Source organism: Macaca thibetana, chromosome 7, assembly GCF_024542745.1.
Source record: "Macaca thibetana thibetana isolate TM-01 chromosome 7, ASM2454274v1, whole genome shotgun sequence".
In the NCBI taxonomy this organism is placed as follows: Eukaryota; Metazoa; Chordata; class Mammalia; order Primates; family Cercopithecidae; genus Macaca; species Macaca thibetana.
Genome location: NC_065584.1, coordinates 27,161,923 through 27,180,148, shown reverse-complemented (window position 1 = coordinate 27,180,148; position 18,226 = coordinate 27,161,923). Strand labels below are relative to the sequence as shown.

The following is an 18,226-nucleotide window of genomic DNA, read 5'->3' as shown; positions in this document are numbered from 1 at the left end:
AATACTGTAAAAAAAAAAAAAAAAAAAAAAAAAAAAAAAAAAAAAAAAAAGGCAAGCTTCACTAATCTAATTGTATTGCATGAAAAAAAAAGTCAAGTACACAACGAAATCTTCCTGCAGAGTATAGGTGATCTGCATAACTTTTACCCCAAAGAAGTGGTAAACAGACTGAAAAAACTTGAGAACCATGATTTTTAAAGAACCCAAGTGTTACCAGCATTGACTGTCTAATTGTGTGTCTTTAATTTGTTGCTGATACTATTCCTGCTTGAATAAATGCATTGTATTTTGTATATTGTGGCTACTGTAGATACTGCTAGCTGCACCACACTCCTGTCTACGCTACTCTCTTTTAGTAATCGAGTCAATCTGTATCCAGTCTCCATCATTCCCCCCACCTCCCCACTTTTAGGAACATGGCCTCCCAGCTACAGACTACATTTACCAGCATCCCTTGAAGCTAAGGATGTTCATGTGATGAGATTCTGGGCAATGAATGAGGAGTGGAATTTATGTCACTTCCTTGAAGACACCTGCTCTGAACTCTTTCTCCAGCAGCGCTGAGGAGTGCGACATTCGGCAAATGGCAATGCGGCAGTAAGGAAGGAATCTGTGCCCTTTAATGACCTAGAAGAGTAGATCTACTTCGCCACCTGGACCAGCCAGACTAATGTGAGAAATACACTTCTGTCCATGTAAGCCAATACATTTGGGGGTTTCTTTGTAATAGCATCTCAACCTCTATTCATGGAATGCAAGGTTTTGTCTTATTTTTCAAGAAAAAAAAAAAAGTCATTTCAATGGTAAACTTTGCCTTTAGGACTTCTAGGACAGATGGATTTTTAAATGACACAGTCTGATGTGTCAGGCTGAAGTTCCCAAATACCCATTATCACACCAAGGTTATTACTAAGGGCCTTTCTATCATCTTTTATTTGATAATGGTATTTTGATTTTGAATGGGGAGATCTTATGTGCCAACTGGGTTGATTTTCATTATGATTGTTTTTTGTAATGAAGTAGCAGTTTTTCAATTTCTTTTACTAACCTTGCCAGTGAATGCTTGTTGAATAATACAAAGACTGTTCAAGTTGCCTTATCTCTGTTATTGGACTTGACCATAAATTAGATTTTTAAAAATGGAGGGTCTCAGAAGAGAATGTCTAAAAAATAAGAAATGGTTCATCAATTTTTAATTTTGAAAAAACAGTATCAATTTTGTGCACCATATTTACCAATTTCCGTCTGAAAATTTGTTTTGACTAACAGGCAGAACTGGAAATAGAATTTTATTATATTGTTTTGCCACTCTTGGCAATTGGGAGAAAATAGGATTCAAGATTCTAGTTCTACATACCTTTTGTAATAGGGTACCCTGCATCAGTACTTTTATTGCTAGTGTAAGAGGAGCTATGAGATTGTTTAGATGTCAAAAATAAGGTCAATAAAAAGATATGTAACATAAAAGAATGAGAACACCAGATGATGGTGGAGTATAACATAATATAGACAGAACATATCGAAGTTACCATACATGGCCACTTACACAACTTATCTGAATCACAGATAGGACTGTCCTGGATCAACTGGCCTGGAAAATAACTACACTGCTAATATTTCAGTCACTACAATTCTCAGATTCAGAGAAGCCAAATCAGTTTCTTCCCCTGGCTTTCCCAGTAACCACTGACAGCTGCTGTGGTGGAAAGAACTCCTGGCTGTGACTCAGGAAACTTTATTGCTAGTCCTGGCTTTACCACTTACTAAGCATGAATTTGGACAGGTCATGTAACCTCTGTGTAGAATGATTATGAACTTTAGAATAAGATAATCTATGGGAAGTATTTTGGAAAATAATAAGATAATCTATGGGAAGTATTTAGGAACTAAAAAGTTTTATGCAAATATATGTGTGTGTGTGTGCGTGCGCAAAATAACTCACATTGTAAATTCAAAGCCAACTATAAATTTATATTTGCTTATATATGAAAATATAGACATATGATATATATACACATACGAGCACAAATATACATATATATACACATATATATACATGACCACACATGTGTGTGTAAAAACACATTACCTAAATTAAAAACTTTTACTCCTTAGGATTTATGCCCTGGCTGCTTCTAAAATGACTCGAGGCAGCAGTTTATAGATTAACATGCTATGCAAAAGCACAATGAGAAGCTCTAAAACAAAACAGAGTCTATGTAGATGACATTTAAGGAGTAAGTACTTTTTAGTGGAGTCCTCCTGCTCTTTTTTGATGGCTAAAAACCAAGCATAAAGGGACTTCTACAGTGATAAAATAACAGTTAACTAATAACATATTTGTCTCCTGTGAATTTTCACCTTCCCCTTCCCAAATAAAAGCTAGAATCATAACAGTGACCTATGGTTTCACCCATATCCCATTCCTCTGTCTCTTGTTCCCCGGGTAATAAAGTTAATAGCCCAGTTCCACTAGAGTATTCAGGAAGTATGATCTGGGTGGTAAGTTCCCGTAGTGGAATAAAAGGCACATATTACGCTTGCACCCTAAAGTCAGTAGGATTGTTACAAGCAACATTTTATTGACTTTTTTTCTCAGTGATCATTAATCAAGAGATTAAGGAACAAGATGACAGTAATGAGAATAACCTGTCTTTCCTTTACTGAGGTCCCAATAATTTTCCCTCCTAAAAATAATTTTAAGCTAGTTACATTTTTAAAATACATGTAAGTAAATTAGGAATTAACTTCTTGGTGGGGTGGAGAGTAATACATATGCCTTTGATTCATTGGCTCAGACAATCGCATTCTATTCTGAAAACATCTCTCGGTTTCCTTTGCTCTTCATTGTAAAACAAACAAATGGAAAGCATTGCATTTTATGGCCTTAGTTCTCAACTTGAACACCAAATATATTAGACTATAGCTTTACTGGACAGTTTAGTATTGACAACGTATATTAATACGAAGATAACTCTCTATTTCAAATTAAAACTTGCAATCACTAGATTTACATTTGCACTAGCAAAGAATGGCATTTAAGAGATTTGCCTCTCCCCTATCTCTTTCTAAAATGATAATGTAAAATGTGTTAACAATCTCTGCACAGATAGCTTGGAAATAAAGAACAAGAGCTGATCACTGAATACCATTCGATACATTGTTCTAATGCTGTGGTTGTCCTCATCACTCAACCACAGCACCACTCCAGCGGCCCATGCATCTCCAGGCATTAGAAAATGCTCACAAGTGAGACAGGTCTTTCAGAAGCTGAAATTTATTCTTCTCCAGACCAACATTTCTGTTTTCTAAGCTTTACAAGAAAATGGTTTCTAGAGAAGACTGTATTTAATATTTGCCACCTTAGAACCATAATGTGCCTTTCTTCCAAGGGAAACCTCCAAAAGCAGTCTCTTGTTTAGTATTAGATAGTATACTCGCTAAATAGGCTGCGAAGAATGCCAGCCCTGTTTTACAAATGGAGGCCTAAGTGTCATGAGTCCCAGCCTCTCCCCATGCAGAAAGAGCAAGAGGAAGCAGTGGACTTGCACTCAAAGCCACACATTCCACTCATTTCTTAAATGTGCATTTGTGAGCTCACACATCAATAGCAGTCTTGTTAAGCATGTGGAAACAAATAGAATATACTGTGAACACTGGTGGTTGTGATAAGAATTTAACCTGTTTCATAAAGCAACTGCAATGGGACAAATTGTATGCAAGTAAAAACCATCTCATTGACGCCAGACTCACCTGACCCCTCTTGTCCTCTTGGAGTTGTAAATACCTTCCCAGATTGATGGAAATCTGCTAGAACAGACTATGGAGACAGAAGCCCCAAACTCTTAGTCTTTATATGCCCCTGTTCCTCTGTTCACACATCTCTTTTCACTCTGATTGGTTTGTGGCTCTCTCTCACTGCTCCTTGCCTTTGAAATCTTCTCTGGTCAGCAGTTCTCAGGGTTAATCTCTCCAACTTCCCCAGAGCTTCTACGCACATCCTGGGCATGTATGTGTATTTCCAGTGGCCCAAAGTGACAGTCTGTGGTAGATAGCTTCTTCCAACTCCTTTTCCTGGAGACTTGCTTCTCCTTTGCATGGCTTGTCTTGGCTCTTCTAACAGGCTAAGGGAGGTAATCTATTCTCTTTACCCACAAGTTATAAATCATAATGTGGTTCTGTTTTAGAGGGGTGGTCTGCATGACTGGCATATTAACTGCCAGAAAGAAATCTCAGGTTCCACATTTGAACCTCTACCTCATCTTTTAAGTGAAGTACTACCAAAAAAATATGATTTACATTATTGCCTTTTCTCTTTGTCACCTTCCTACCCATATTAGCAATATTTTCCATTCTGAATCAGATTTTTTTTCCTTTTTTCTTGTGTGTCTTGTATAGTTTCCTTTAACACAGTTCACACTACGGGTTGTTTTCTGAAAAAAAAAAATTCTTTTATTCTTCATTTCCCACACCATATAGGTTCATATTACAGAATGACCTTATATGATTTCCAAGGAGTAATAACTAGAATAATTTTGTCATTTCCACTTCACTTCTTGAGTTCACAAATGAATGCTTAGGTCAGATTCTGTCATAAAAGGCAAAGGGAGTTTCCAAGTTCCTTTATTTGTGTGAAACTTGATTTATCCATTATTGGGTAAAAGCAAGAGAGGAGGTTAGGAAATCTTCAGCTATGCAGAGCTTGCTGTTATGCTGTTATAGGATTGTTGAAGTGGCAGATATCCAATATGCCGTTTTTGAATGTCATCATGATCATTTCTGATCACCAGAAAGTGAAAGCATTATTACTTAACATGTAATTGAGCTTTATAGCCTTGGTCTATACACAGAAATGGCAAGAACATCTTCTTAAAATCATGTTTACTTGAGCTTAACAGATTTCTGCCTAACAGATAAATATCAGCTTTCCCTGAAGTTCTTCATTTTTGTGAAATTCAATTAGTGATGAGATTTAACATTTTCAACAATAAATTCATAACATCCTAAGTTTAATCTGTTGAAATCTTGAAACAGACTAACTCATGCCTCCTTCCCAATTTCTCTGGATGGAGATGTAGTGAATGTCCTCTCAGAATTCTCAAACACTGAGTTATTTTTGAGTCAGAACATTTCCACTGGTTGCCCTTGGGTAGATATGCAGTATTATCACATTACCTTTGAAATCTCTCTAGACTGTGACCCACATTCTCAGTAAGGCAACTATATATGAACACCTTGTTCTCCATCAACTTTTTTTTTTAAATGACATCTCCCTTGAGTATCTGGTCACTTTGTAAGGTCTCCATCCATTGAGTTGAGTACATGTGATACATATGTCTGTAAATTGGATGGATATTTTCTTTGCTCAATTTAGAAGTACCAAGAACTTTATTAATATATCCCCATATATTTCAGTTGTAAAGTTCACAATATTGTCCTAGAGAATTACATTTATCAGTGTTTCTTGTATTTTTTTCTTCTTACTCTGCACCCCAGTTATACATACGTACATGTTTTATATTTTATAGTTAAAAATATATTGTCTATCTATCTCTCTAACTCACAATTCAGGCTTTGATAAAAGAAATGCTTCACTTAAATACAAGATCTTGATATTCATCATTACTCTCTGTGGATACAGATCTTGGTGTGCTTGCTTTCTTTCTTTCCCTTCCCTCCTTCCCTCCCTCCTTTCTTTCTCTTTTTCTTTCTTTCTTTTCCTTCTTTCCTTCCTTCCTTCCTTCCTTCCTTCCTTCCTTCCTTCCTTCCTTCCTTCCTTCCTTCCTTCCTCCCTCCCTTTCTCTCTTTCTTTCTTTCTCTCTCTCTCCTTCCTTCCTTCCTTCCTTCCTTCCTTCCTTCCTTCCTTCCTTCCCTTCCTTCCTTCCTTCCTTCCTTCCTTCCTTCTCTCTCTCTCTCTCTTTCTCTCTTTCTCTCTTTCTTTCTTATGGAGTTTTACTCTTGTTGCCCAGGCTGGAGTGCAGTCGCGCTATCTTGGCTCACTGCAGCCTCAGCCTCCTGGGTTCCAGTGATTCTCCTGCCTCGGTCTCCCAAGTAGCTGAGATTACAGGCATGTGTCACCACCTCCGGCAAATTTTTTGTATCTGAAGTAGACTCGGGGTTTCGCCATGTTATCCACGATGGTCTCGATCTGACCTCAGGTGATAAGCCCACCTCAGCCTCCCAAAATGCTGGCATTACAGGAGTGAGCCACCGCGCCCAGCTGTATCTTTCATAATAATATTTTTCACATGGGCTGTCTGAAAAAAATCTTAAGAAGTCATTGTCTCATTGTCTTGTCCTACCATCTCCAGATGCCCAAACCAGTATTCAGAAGCGGGTTTAGCTAACAAAGGCTTCAAATGTTTTGTCTACCCCAAGATACCTTCCTTTTAATCAAGAATGAAACTAAATACATTTCTAAATGGCAGGTTTCCAGATACCCTTGATGGGACTGGGGAAATTGGGGTAGAAATATTGCCAGTGCTTTGAAAGGGACACAATGAAAGAGGCAAGATAGCTTGCAACTTTAATGACTGAAATTATTCCAATTAATAATAGTACTTTCATATATTTTTTCTAATATTTACCCTATAAGGTGGGTATTGTTCACAAATAAGGAAGCTGAAGCTCCCAGTTATTATGTGACTTGTTCAGGGAGACAGGGCAGAGAAGTGGTCAAGCCAGGTCTGTCAATGCCCATGCCTACCCACCTGTTCCTGTACAAAGACCCTGTCAGAAGGTGTTGAGGAAAGGATAAGGGAGAGCTAAAAATATCCAAGTATCAGCTACAAGTAATTTGAGATTTTTATAGGAAAAAAAGTTTGGACCAGAAAATATATCTGGAGAACCTAAAAACTCCCCTCTCAACATTTTCCTAAAATCTGAAAAAAGTGAAATAGTACAACAGAAAGAGCAGGGAATTAAAGTCAGAAAGCACTGCATCAAAGTCTGCTACTGCCTCTTATTATACTTCCTTGTACCTTGAGTAAAAATACATAGTGTTTTGTATCCATGTTCTCCCATTGAGTAAAAGAATACAATGTCAACTCCATAGGGCTACTATGAGGACTGAATGACGTAATTTATATGAAAGTCTCAAGATAAGTGTCCTGTTTATAGTGTAAACTCAATAAATGGTCTCTACCTCTCCTTTAATCCATTGTTATAATTTATTTACAACATTTTATTTTATATTATCTTATTTTTTTGAGACAGGGTCTCACTCTGTCACTTAGGCTGGAGTGCGGTGGCATAATCACGGCACACTGTAGCCTCAAACTCCTGGGCTCAAGCCTTAGCCTTAGCCTCCCAAGTAGCTGGGACTACAGGCATGCACCACCATGCCCTGCTAATTAAAAAAAAAAATTGTAGGCCAGGCACAGTGGCTCATGCCTGTAATCCCAGCACTTTGGGAGGTGGAGGCGGGCAGATCACGAGGTCAGGAGATTGAGACCATCTTGGCTAACACGGTGAAACCCCGTCTCTACTAAAAATACAAAAAATTAGCTGGGCATGGTGGCATGTGCCTGTAGTCCCAGCTACCCAGGAGGCTAAGGCAGGAGAATCGCTTGAACCTAGGAGGTGGAGGTTGCAGTGAGCCGAGATCGCACCACTGCACTCCAGCCTAAGCATCAGAGCAAGACTCTGTCTCCAAAAAAAAAAAAAAAAAAAAAAAAAAAAAAAAAAAAAAACACAAAAAACCACATTTGTAGACATAGTGTCTCATTTTGCCACCCAGGCAGGTCTCAAACTCACGGCCTCAAGAGATACTCCTATTTCAGCCTCCCAAAGCACTGGGATTTGAGGTGTTAGCCACCGCTCCTAGGCTGCAACCTTTAAATAGCTGCAAAGGAAGAGGCTTTTCAAGTCTGTAACTACATATACCTAAATGAGTGCTAGACAACAGCTGTACTACCTTGGTTAAGAGCATCAGTTCTAAGTTGTAGCTGCCAGTTCAGATCCTGGCTCCTCCCTTTACAAATTTTGTGATTGTGGCCCACTGGCTCAACACTACTGTGTGTCAATATCCTTAGGGAAAATACTGGCACTTAGGTAGTGAGATTTTCTGAGATTCAATCAAATTCATTAATAAAAGTAAAGTGCTTAGTACAGTAGCCAGAATTCAGTAAGCTCCATAAATGCTAGCTGTTATTACTAACCAAGCACATAATAGATTTAGAAGAATCATTTTAATAGGGTTGATTTTGCTCCCAGAGGACATTGAGCAATACCTAGAGACATTTTTGGTTGTTGCAACTCAGTAGGAAGCTGCTCCTGGACTCTAGATTGTAGAGGTCAGGGATGCTGCTAAACATCCTGAAATATACAAGACAGCCTACTCCACAAGGAATAATTCAGTCCAAAATGTCAATAAAGCTGAGGCAGAGAAATACTGAGCTAGAAAAATCACCCTTAGTCAACAAAGATCTTGAGATGTTTTCTCCATAGAGCATTAGATACCACTAACCAAACATTGCTGGCAAACTAAATAACCCTATGAAACTGTACCCCATCCAATACCAAGTAAGCTAATGCTGGAGAAAGTCAAAATGATAATTGGATATATGGAAGTATAACACTCTAGTATGTCTTAGAGTTATTTAAAAATACTCCTTTGAAAGAGTAATCTTTATTTCTAATTAGAATCACTTTTCTAAAGTTTATTGAATAGAATTCTGAGAGTGATGAGCAAGGATATAAAAAAGCTTTAGAGGTCCTGTCAAAATTAATGCTTGCAAATTCATCTAGATTTCTTCTCCCACAGGACCCAGCAAGAAAAAATGGTGTGCTTATAATGGATACTGGGTAGGAGAAAAAGTGGCCATGACTTTTCATGCTTCTTTATATTTTCATCCTCCTCAACCTAGCCTGGATAATTTTTGAGTGGTGGGATTATTTAAAGAAAGGTAAATGAGAAGGTCTCAAAGTATCTTTTTCCTTGCAGTCCTGATCTCTTAAATTTAGCCAGAGCTCTAGCTGAGAGGATTCCTTATCCATCCTTTCTATGAGCTTCTCTGTATCTCCTCCAGCTTGTGTGGAAGAGAGTATATTCTCCACTTGAACCAAAACCTACTAAGATCAACAGAAACACTTTCTTCATTAAAAAATAGCCTCTGAAGTCTGAAGTTCCATAAGGAACACATCATTGGCCCTGAACTTCATTACTTGAGAACTGATCATTGGTGCTCAGGGAACTGCTAAGTAACAGTGAGATCCTTTTCCTTCTTCAGTCTTGGTATGGAGGTACTGGTCAAACACAGAACAGGGTTCCGGTGATGACACATGAAAAGGTATGACTCCTTTCTTATGCTTGCAGGTGAGATTCACAACAGAGGCATATATATACACATATATATATATATATATATATGCATGCAGAATGTGCTCACTGTTGTCTACCATAATGTTAGAGGAGGACTCTATAATACACCAATTATAGTGGGCTTATTAATGGTGCCTAAAGAAATCATTCCTGTATTAGTCCATTCTCACACTTCTATAAAGATACTACCCGAGATGGGATAATTTATAAAGAAAAGAGGTTTAATTGACTTACAGTTCCATACAGCTGGGAAGGCCTCAGGAAACTTACAATCATGGTGGAAGGAGAAGTAGACACTTTGTTCTCAAGGCAGCAGGAAAGAGTGTGCGTGTGTGAGCGCAGGAAAAACTACCATTTATAAAACCATCAGATCTCATGAGAATTCACTCACTATTACGAGAACAGCAATAGTGAGTAGGGGACATGGGGGAAGCCACCCCCATAATCCAATCACTTCCCTTCCCTGACACTTGGGGATTATAGGTACCTCCCTCTACATGTAGGGATTACAATTTGAGTTGAGATTTGGGTGTGGACACTGCCAAACCATATTATTCTGCCCCTGGCCCCTCCAAATCTTGTGTCCCTTATACATTTCAAAACCAATCACGCCTTCTCAACAGTCCCCCAGTGTCTTAGCTTGTGGGAGTTCAGTCAGGCTGGTGGGAAAAATTTTAAAGATAGTTGTAAGAAAAAGACACAAACCTTCTTGGAAGGCAATGGGGGTTGGCATAAGCTCTAGTAATAGATCAGGCTGAAGGCAGTGTGATCCTTACCTTGAGTTAATTACTTAGGGTGTAGAGTAGTTTATCTGAATAGCTTGTTTACTCCGGTGGTCCTAAAACCATCCTTTGATAACTGTGGGTGCATAATTGCTCTCTACTTGGAAGGTGAGCAATGTCAATTACCCTCTAGTGGTGTTTACTCAAGACCTTTGTCATTTATGCTGAATAAAAGCAAGCTTCTTTGCTGGCTGATCAGGCCATGGCTCAACTCCTTACAGCACTCTCCTTGGTGTCTGTAGGTGGCCCGGACCCTTAGCTGGACTGACAGGCAAAATATCTGTGTCTGTGTAGGTTATTCATCTGTCATTGGATCTGGGTCTGGGGACAGACCCCCACAGCTGGCGTCCCATGTGAGGAATGCTGCAAAGGATCACGACGGGTGCCCCAAAAATGAAGGTGAAAAGGACCACGCAGTCAGTGAGTCAGTAAGTCAGTGGTGCCTGCTTGGCATTTCCAAGTTCGGGGAGGGGGGATTTGTTCAGGCTGAGGTTTCTTCACGGGACAACAATTATCAGCTCAACAGAAACAGTATATAAAAGTATTGAAATCGCTGCTTAAGGCTAGTGGAGCCAGGGTTTCGCAGGCTCAATTGAGGGACCTAATGAAAACTGTTGTAACCCATAATCCATGGTTCCCAAAAGAAGGAATGCTAGATGTAGAGCTCTGGGAACAAGTGGGAAGAAATCTTAAACAACATCAGGCATAAGGTCTATGGGTCCCAGTATCATCTTTAACATATGGGCCTTAGTAAGGGCAGCTTTGGTCCCATTATACACAGAAGAGCCTAAAAAGGCGAAGGAGGAGGAACCGTCACATACTTTACACCCCCGAGTTCCTCAGCCCCGCTACCACTGGGGAGAAATAACAAAGAGGAAACGGAGGTCTCGCCTGAGCCTCCTCCTCCAATAAATAGGAAAAAAGACAAGAGACACGCTCCAGCTGTGGGACCTTGTGTTAAGCAAGCAGCATTAGAAGGGGAGCTTTCAGCTGCCTGGTAGTGCAAGACCGACAAGGCAATCAGGAACATGAATCCATTTCTTGTAACGCTTATAAAGAGCTAAGAAAAAGCATTAAAGAAAATGGAGCCACTAGCCCATTTACAAAAGGAATGACTGAGGACTTGGTAGACAACTTCCATATGACCCCATGGGACTGGTCAATGCTAGCTAAAACAACCGTGGAGCCTAGCCAATACCTCCTTCGGAAGGCAGAATACAATGAGTTGTGTGACCAACAAGCCAATGAGAATCAGGCAGGTGGGCAAGACATAACAGCTGCTACGCTCCAGGGGAGGGGTCCCCATGCCGATGTACAACAACAACTGACTTTGATCCCCAGGCCTATGCTCAAGTGTCTTTGTGCGCTCTCAGGGCTTGGGACCGAATTCCCAAAAGCAGAGTTCAACAGGGATCTTTTATAAAATTCAACAAGGGCCTCAGGAGCCATGTGTTGAGTTTATCAATCAGTTAACCCAGGCAATTAAGAGACAAATTAGTCATGCCCAGGCCACCGGTATCTTATTGGTGCAATTGGCTTTTGAAAATGCTAATATGGATTGCCAGCAAGCAATGCAGGCAATCAGAGGAAAGGCAGCCACAGTTGGGGAACTTATATGAGCATGTCAGCTGGTGGGAACTGAGACACACAAAGCCAAAATATTGGCTATGGCATTAAGGCCTCCTAAAGTAAAAAGGGAGAGAAGCCAAAGTTGTTTTCTATGCGGAGGGCCAGGTCATATGAAGAAGGAATGCCCCCATAGTAGAGACCAAAGTAACTCAGGGAAAGAACCCCCTTCTATATGCCCCCAGTGTAAAAAGGGGAAACATTAGGCAAATCAATGCAGGACAAAATTTGATAAAAACGGAAACCCTGTAACTAACCGCATGGGAAACTTCTTGAGGCCCCGCTACAAACAGGCAATGCCAGCAGCTTTCCTCTGTCAGATGGAAAGCCCACAGTCCGCTCTCTCAGAGCAGGCACCACTGGGAATGCAGGACTGGACTTACTCTGCCCCAGTGAATTAGTGCTTAAAGAAGGAGAAGACCCTAAAAGGGCTGCAACCGGGATCTGGGGCCTGCTGCTTCTGGGAACAGTGGGATTAGTCCAAGGATGGTCTAGCCTATCCGGTAAAGGAATTAATGTGCTCATCGGGGTAACTGATAATGATTACCAAGGTGAGATATTGGTGATGATGGAATGTAAAGGTCTGCATATTCTTCCTCCTGGATCAAAGAGCTCAGGGACTGATTTTACCACACTAGGTCCCCAAAGCCCACAGAAAGGAAAGGGGAAAGGGAAGTTTTGGAAGCACAGGAGCCACAGGAGCATATTGGAATCAAATAATCACTGACCAGAGACCCATGATTACCTTAAAAATTGGAAATAAGAATTTTACTGGCTTATTGGTCACAAGGGCAGACATTTCAATTATTAGTGATCAAAACTGGCCAGAAACTTGGCCCTGGGTCAATCAGAAACAAAAAATTGTTGGCATTGGGGAAGTACACACGGCCAAGCAGAGCACGTGCCCCCTAACATGTTGCAATTCAGAAGGAAGAAAGGCAGTTATACAACCTCTAATCATGCCCATCCCTGTTAATCTTTGGGGAGGGGACCTATTAGCTCAATTGGGCGTCATTCTGCAGACCCCTTTCTAACAAAGGCCACTGTTATTATTCCTCCCCTACCCTGATGTGGCTCTTTCAAGATCCTATTTGGCTAGAACAGTGGCCTCAGAAGGGAGAGAAATTACAGAGGGCCCATGAATTAGTTGAAGAGGAATTAAAAGCTGGGCATGTGGAACCATTTAATAGTCCTTGGAATTCACCCATTTTCCTCATTCCCAAAAAGTCTGGGAAATGGAGATTTTTGCATGACTTATGTGCTATTAATGTCAATTTGCAACCCATGGGACCCTTTCAGCTGGGGCTCCTTTCCCCCATGGTGATTCCTCAAGATTGGCCTATAAACGTTACTGACTTAAAGGAATATATATATATATATATATATATAAATACTTTAAGTTCTAGGGTACATGTGTACAACATGCAGGTTTGATACATAGGTATACATAGGTATACATGTGCCATGTTGGTTTGCTGCACCCATCAACTCATCATTTACATTAGGTATTTCTTCTAATGCTATCCCTCCTCCAGTCTCCCATCCCCCAAGAGGCCCTGGTGTGTGATGCTCCTTGCTCTGTGTCCAAGTGATCTCATTGTTCAATTCCCACCTATGAGTGAGAACATACAGTGTTTTGTTTTCTGTCCTTAAAGGACTGTTTTTATATGATTTCCCTAGCAGAACAAGACAGAGAAAAAATTGCATTTACAATACCAGCTATCAATAATGAAATGCCAGCTTGTCAATTTCATTGGGAAAGTGCTTCCTCAAGGAATGCTAAATAGTCCTACCATGTGTCAGTATCATGTAAATCAAGCTTTGCTACCCAGTAGAAAAAAATTTCCTGATTGCAAGGTTATTCATTTTATGGATGATATTCTACTGGCAGCCCCAATGGATCCAATGCTTTTAAATTTATTTACCTCTGTCATAAAGAATACTCAGCTAAAAGGTTTAATCATTGCACCTGAGAAAGTATAGATGTTTTCTCCTTGGAAATATTGTGGGTACATACTAACTTCCCAGTCAGTAAGACCTGAAAAAGTTAAATTAAATATTAGCAACTTACACACCTTAAATGATGATCAGAAATTACTAGATGATATCAACTAGCTCCGCCCCACTCTGGGTAGATCTGTGGATAAGCCGCAACACCTGTTTTCTATCTTAAAGGGCAATACAGTCCTAGATTTTCCCAGATATTTAACCCCTGCAGCAAAAAAGGAAATAGAACAAACCATCTCTCAGAGGCAGCTAGATCGCATAGATCTAGTCTACTCAATTCAACTGTTTATGTTTCCCATCAAACACTCCCCTAAAGGGTTAACTGCAGACCCCAGGATTGTGCTTTCTAGAATGTTTTTTTTTTGCTCACATACCAGGACTAAAACACTATTTCCCTATATCCAGTTACTTAGTAAAGTCATCTATTCTGGCTGCAAATAATGCAGTCAGTTGCTAGGTTATGATCCTAATATCATCAGGATTCCTTTAAGTAAAAAGCAGTTAGAAGCAGTATTGCCCTTATCGATGCAAATAGCACTCTCCAATTACACAGGACAAATAGAGCATGTCCTTCCTGCTGATAAACTCAAATAGAGCATGTCCTTCCTGCTGATAAACTCCTTCATTTCTTATCTCATACTCCTGTGATCTTGCCTACACAAATAGTTCACTCCCCCATACCTAATGCTTTAACACTGTTTACTGACGGATCTGGTAAGTATGAAAAGGCAGCAGTCTGGTGGAGATGACATAATTCATTCACTTGATCTGGATTTACTAGCACTCAAAGAGCTGAGATTGGAGCCCTGGTATTGGCCTTGGAAACTTCTCCCACTCAGTCCATCAATATTGTTAGCAATTCTGCCTATTATGTTTATTTATTGCAGAACCTTGAAACAGCCCTAATTAATTTCACTCTGGAGCCCACCCTATGTGCTCTTTTTCTTTGACTTCAGCAATTGCTAGATTAATGTATACATCCTATTTTTATCACACATATTTGAGCCCACAGTTCACTGCCTGGCCTATTGGCTTATGGCAAGGATCAAGCAGACCTTCAGGTTATGATATCACTGCTTGACCAAGCCACCCAATCGCATCAATTTTTCCACTAAAAGTGGAGACTCTTATCTAAACAATTTCAACTTACCCAGAGACTAGCTAAACAAATTATCCTGCAATGCCCAGATTGCCAGCTCACAGGCACATCCCCACCTTCAACAGGTATTAATCTTAGAGGACTAGACCCCAATCAGTTATGGTAAACAGATGTTACACACATCCTTGAATTTGGAAAACTTAGATACATACGTGTATCCATTGATCCCAATTCTCACTTAATTAGTGCCCATGCTTTGCCTGAAGAGTCCACCCAATATGTCATTAAATATCTTCTTTTAACTTTTGCATTTATGGGAGAGCCCACAAAAATTAAAACTGATAATGGTCCAGTTTATGCCAGCTCACAATTTCAACAATGTTGTCACATGTGGAATATCCAATATTCCACAGGCATCCCATATAACCCCCAAGGACAGGACATAGTAGACCGTGCCCACTCCACCCTTAAAAATATGCTCAAAAAACAGAAAAGGGGGAGTATGGGTAAAGACCCTCCAACACTACTAGCACAAGCCTTATTTACCCTTAATTTTTAAAATTTAGATGACAAATTTCAATCAGCTATAGAAAAGCACTTTGCCAAAACCTCTCAAGACATAAAACCTGCAGTTTTATGGAAAGATATAAACAGTAACATATGGTGTGGTCCAAATGAATTATTAACTTGGGGAAGAGGGTATGCTTCTGTCCGCACCCCCTCAGGTCCTCTTCGGATTCCAGCCCTATGCATCAAACCATACCATGGCATGGCCAGGACCCAACCTGGTACCAGAAATGAAGGACCTGACCCACAGCCCCAGACGATGTGGCTTCCGTGGAAGACACAAGCCCCGGACATCACCTGGGGTATGCTGAAGGGGACAACTCAGGAACAAATTCTGCTCCAGACACAGACACCATTCACTTCAGATAATTTGTTTCTTGCTATGTTCTCTGTTGTACATTGCAATTCACATAGAGTATTGATCCTTTTTAGGCCCCCACTTTGTCTGTAACCTGCACCTGCTACACTCTATTGGGCTTATATCTTAGATCCGCCTTTCTTAGTCCTGTCACCTAGGCTTTAATAACTCGACTGCTTGGCTAGGAGGGATAGATTTACCCCTCTGTGGGATCCCTCACTAATGGCACACATTGGACCAAGATGCCAGATAACACTATGTATCACTCTGATATCCTCCCACTATGTGTAAGTTATAAAGGTTCTAACCCTTACTGTGTACCTGCAACACAATTTTGGCTACATCATGGCAAAAGAAATGCCTTAACAGTCTCAGCTGCAGGTAGCCTTAAACCGGGTAATGTAATCAGTGTTGCTTTCCCAAACATTCCTTCCTGTGCTCAAGAACAAAGCCAGGAAAGTAATGGATTCCACTTTAGCTGGGAGGTCTGTCACGGGGGACAAGCCCGTAGCCTCCAGTTAGGCAATGGTAACATCTTAGACTGGAGCCCTCATAGCCATTTGCAGGGCAGCCTTACTGATGTCCACATCCATCATGGCATCAGTCACAGTTTCATAGCCTTGTCCCATTCCCCTATGATTTGGGCCAATGGGGGGACGGGATATTCCAGACCTCAAGTAAAGTCCATGCCACCCCAAGACACTTTATCATGCCTGGGACATCTTAGTACCTCCTCTGACACTTGGCATGGGACATATCATAATTCCAGTAACAACTATACTAATACCTTTATTCACAATCACACTGATCAGTGCCTTATTTGCATTACCCATCCATATGTTTTCCTTATGGGAACTAATATTTCCACTACACCCCAAAACTCTGCGTTTGTGACCCAGGTGCAGGGACAGGCTTGGTTTGCCTCATGTATCACTAATTACAATATATCTAATTCAAATATTACTAGTGTCATGGTATTAAGGAGACAATCTGAAGCATTCCTATCAGTCAATTTGACATGTGATTGGCAAGGTTCCTCTGCCCTTGCCACCTTAGAACGTACCCTATCCCAGGTCAGACCCAAAAGATTCATAGGCACACTTATAGCCTTTACAGTCTCGGCCATAGTCATCCTAGCAACTGCTAGTGTGGCTGTAGCATCTATTACTGAATCAGTAAAAATGTTTCTGTAGATAGTTTGGCCAAAAATGTGTCTAATGAACTTCTCTTACAGCAGGGTACAGATCAAAAGATTCTTGGCCGGACGTGGTGGCTCACGCTTGTAATCCCAGCACTTTGGGAGGTCAAGGTGGGCAGATCACAAGGTCAGGAGATCGAGACCATCCTGGCTAACACAGTGAAACCCCGTCTCTATTAAAAAAAAAAAAAATACAAAAAAATGAGTTGGGCGTGGTGGCAGGCACCTGTAGTCCCAGCTACTCTGGAGGCTGAGGCAGGAGAATGGTGTGAACCCGGGAGCGTGAGCCGAGATTGTGCCACTGCACTCCAGCCTTGGTGATGAGTGAGACTCCGTCTCGAAAAAAAAAGATTTTTGCACGTCTGCAAGCCCTCGAGGCTGTCTTGGAATATGTGGGGGAGTGACAAGATGCACTGGCATTCTGTCAACAATTAAACTGCGACTGGGAGCATAAACATATCTGTGTCACTTCTCTACCATGGAATCAATCAATACATAGTTGGGATGAGGTGAAACAATACCTCTGGGGAACCTTTCATGACAATTTAACAGCAGATGTAAAGCAACTTAAAACTAAAATTTTAGAATTCCTTCACACAATACATCTACCCACCCAACAAACAGCCATATGGAAGGGTATGCAAGATCATCTCTCCTGGTTAGATCCCTGCTCCTAGGGGTTACTCTTTGACTGGAAAAGAATGTTGCTAATTATACTCATGATTGTCTTATGTTATTTATTTGCTAATACTAGGATGCAAAGCTAGAATAAGAGCAATGACCACCTCGCTAGACAGACTTGTTGCTGCACACATCTGTACTCTTCAGTCAACAGAACCCGATGCAAAGAACAGAAAAGGGAGAGATGTGGGATTTCAGACAGACTGGTGGTGTGTCTGGAATTTATTCCTTCTGGCGGTTTCTTGGTCTTGCTGACTTCAAGAATGAAGCTGCAGACCTTGGTGGTGAGTGTTACAGCTCTTAAAGGTGGTGTAGACCCAAAGAGTGAGCAGCAGCAAGATTTATCGTGAAGAGCAAAAGAACAAAGCTTCTATGGTGTGGACGGGGACCCAAGTGGGCTGCCACTGCTGGCTGGGGTGGCCGGTTTTTATTCCCTTATTTGTCCCCACCCACATCCTGCTTATTGGTGCATTTTACAGAGTGCTGATTGGTGTGTTTACAATCCTTTAGCTAGACACAGAGCGCTGATTGGTGCATTTTTACAGAGTGCTGATTGGTGCGTTTACAATCCATTAGCTAGACACTG

The 18,226-nt window shown here is 40.7% G+C and overlaps 1 protein-coding gene across 3 annotated transcripts in view; it reads left to right on the top strand.

Moving 5' to 3' along the window:
* Positions 1 to 517: 517 nt before the first annotated feature.
* Positions 518 to 18,226, top strand: part of LOC126959600 (endogenous retrovirus group K member 19 Env polyprotein-like) — a 68,688-nt gene continuing 50,979 nt past the window's right edge. For 2 of the 3 annotated variants that reach the window (XM_050798938.1, XM_050798939.1), the window contains exon 1: positions 14,331 to 17,924. In XM_050798938.1, coding sequence (XP_050654895.1) covers positions 16,004 to 16,954 — 951 coding nt within the window. In that variant the 5' untranslated portion in view covers positions 14,331 to 16,003 and the 3' untranslated portion in view covers positions 16,955 to 17,924. Of the gene's footprint in view, positions 696 to 10,398; positions 10,533 to 14,330; positions 17,925 to 18,226 lie in introns of those variants that run through there. The other variant, XR_007727576.1, reaches the window with a different exon arrangement.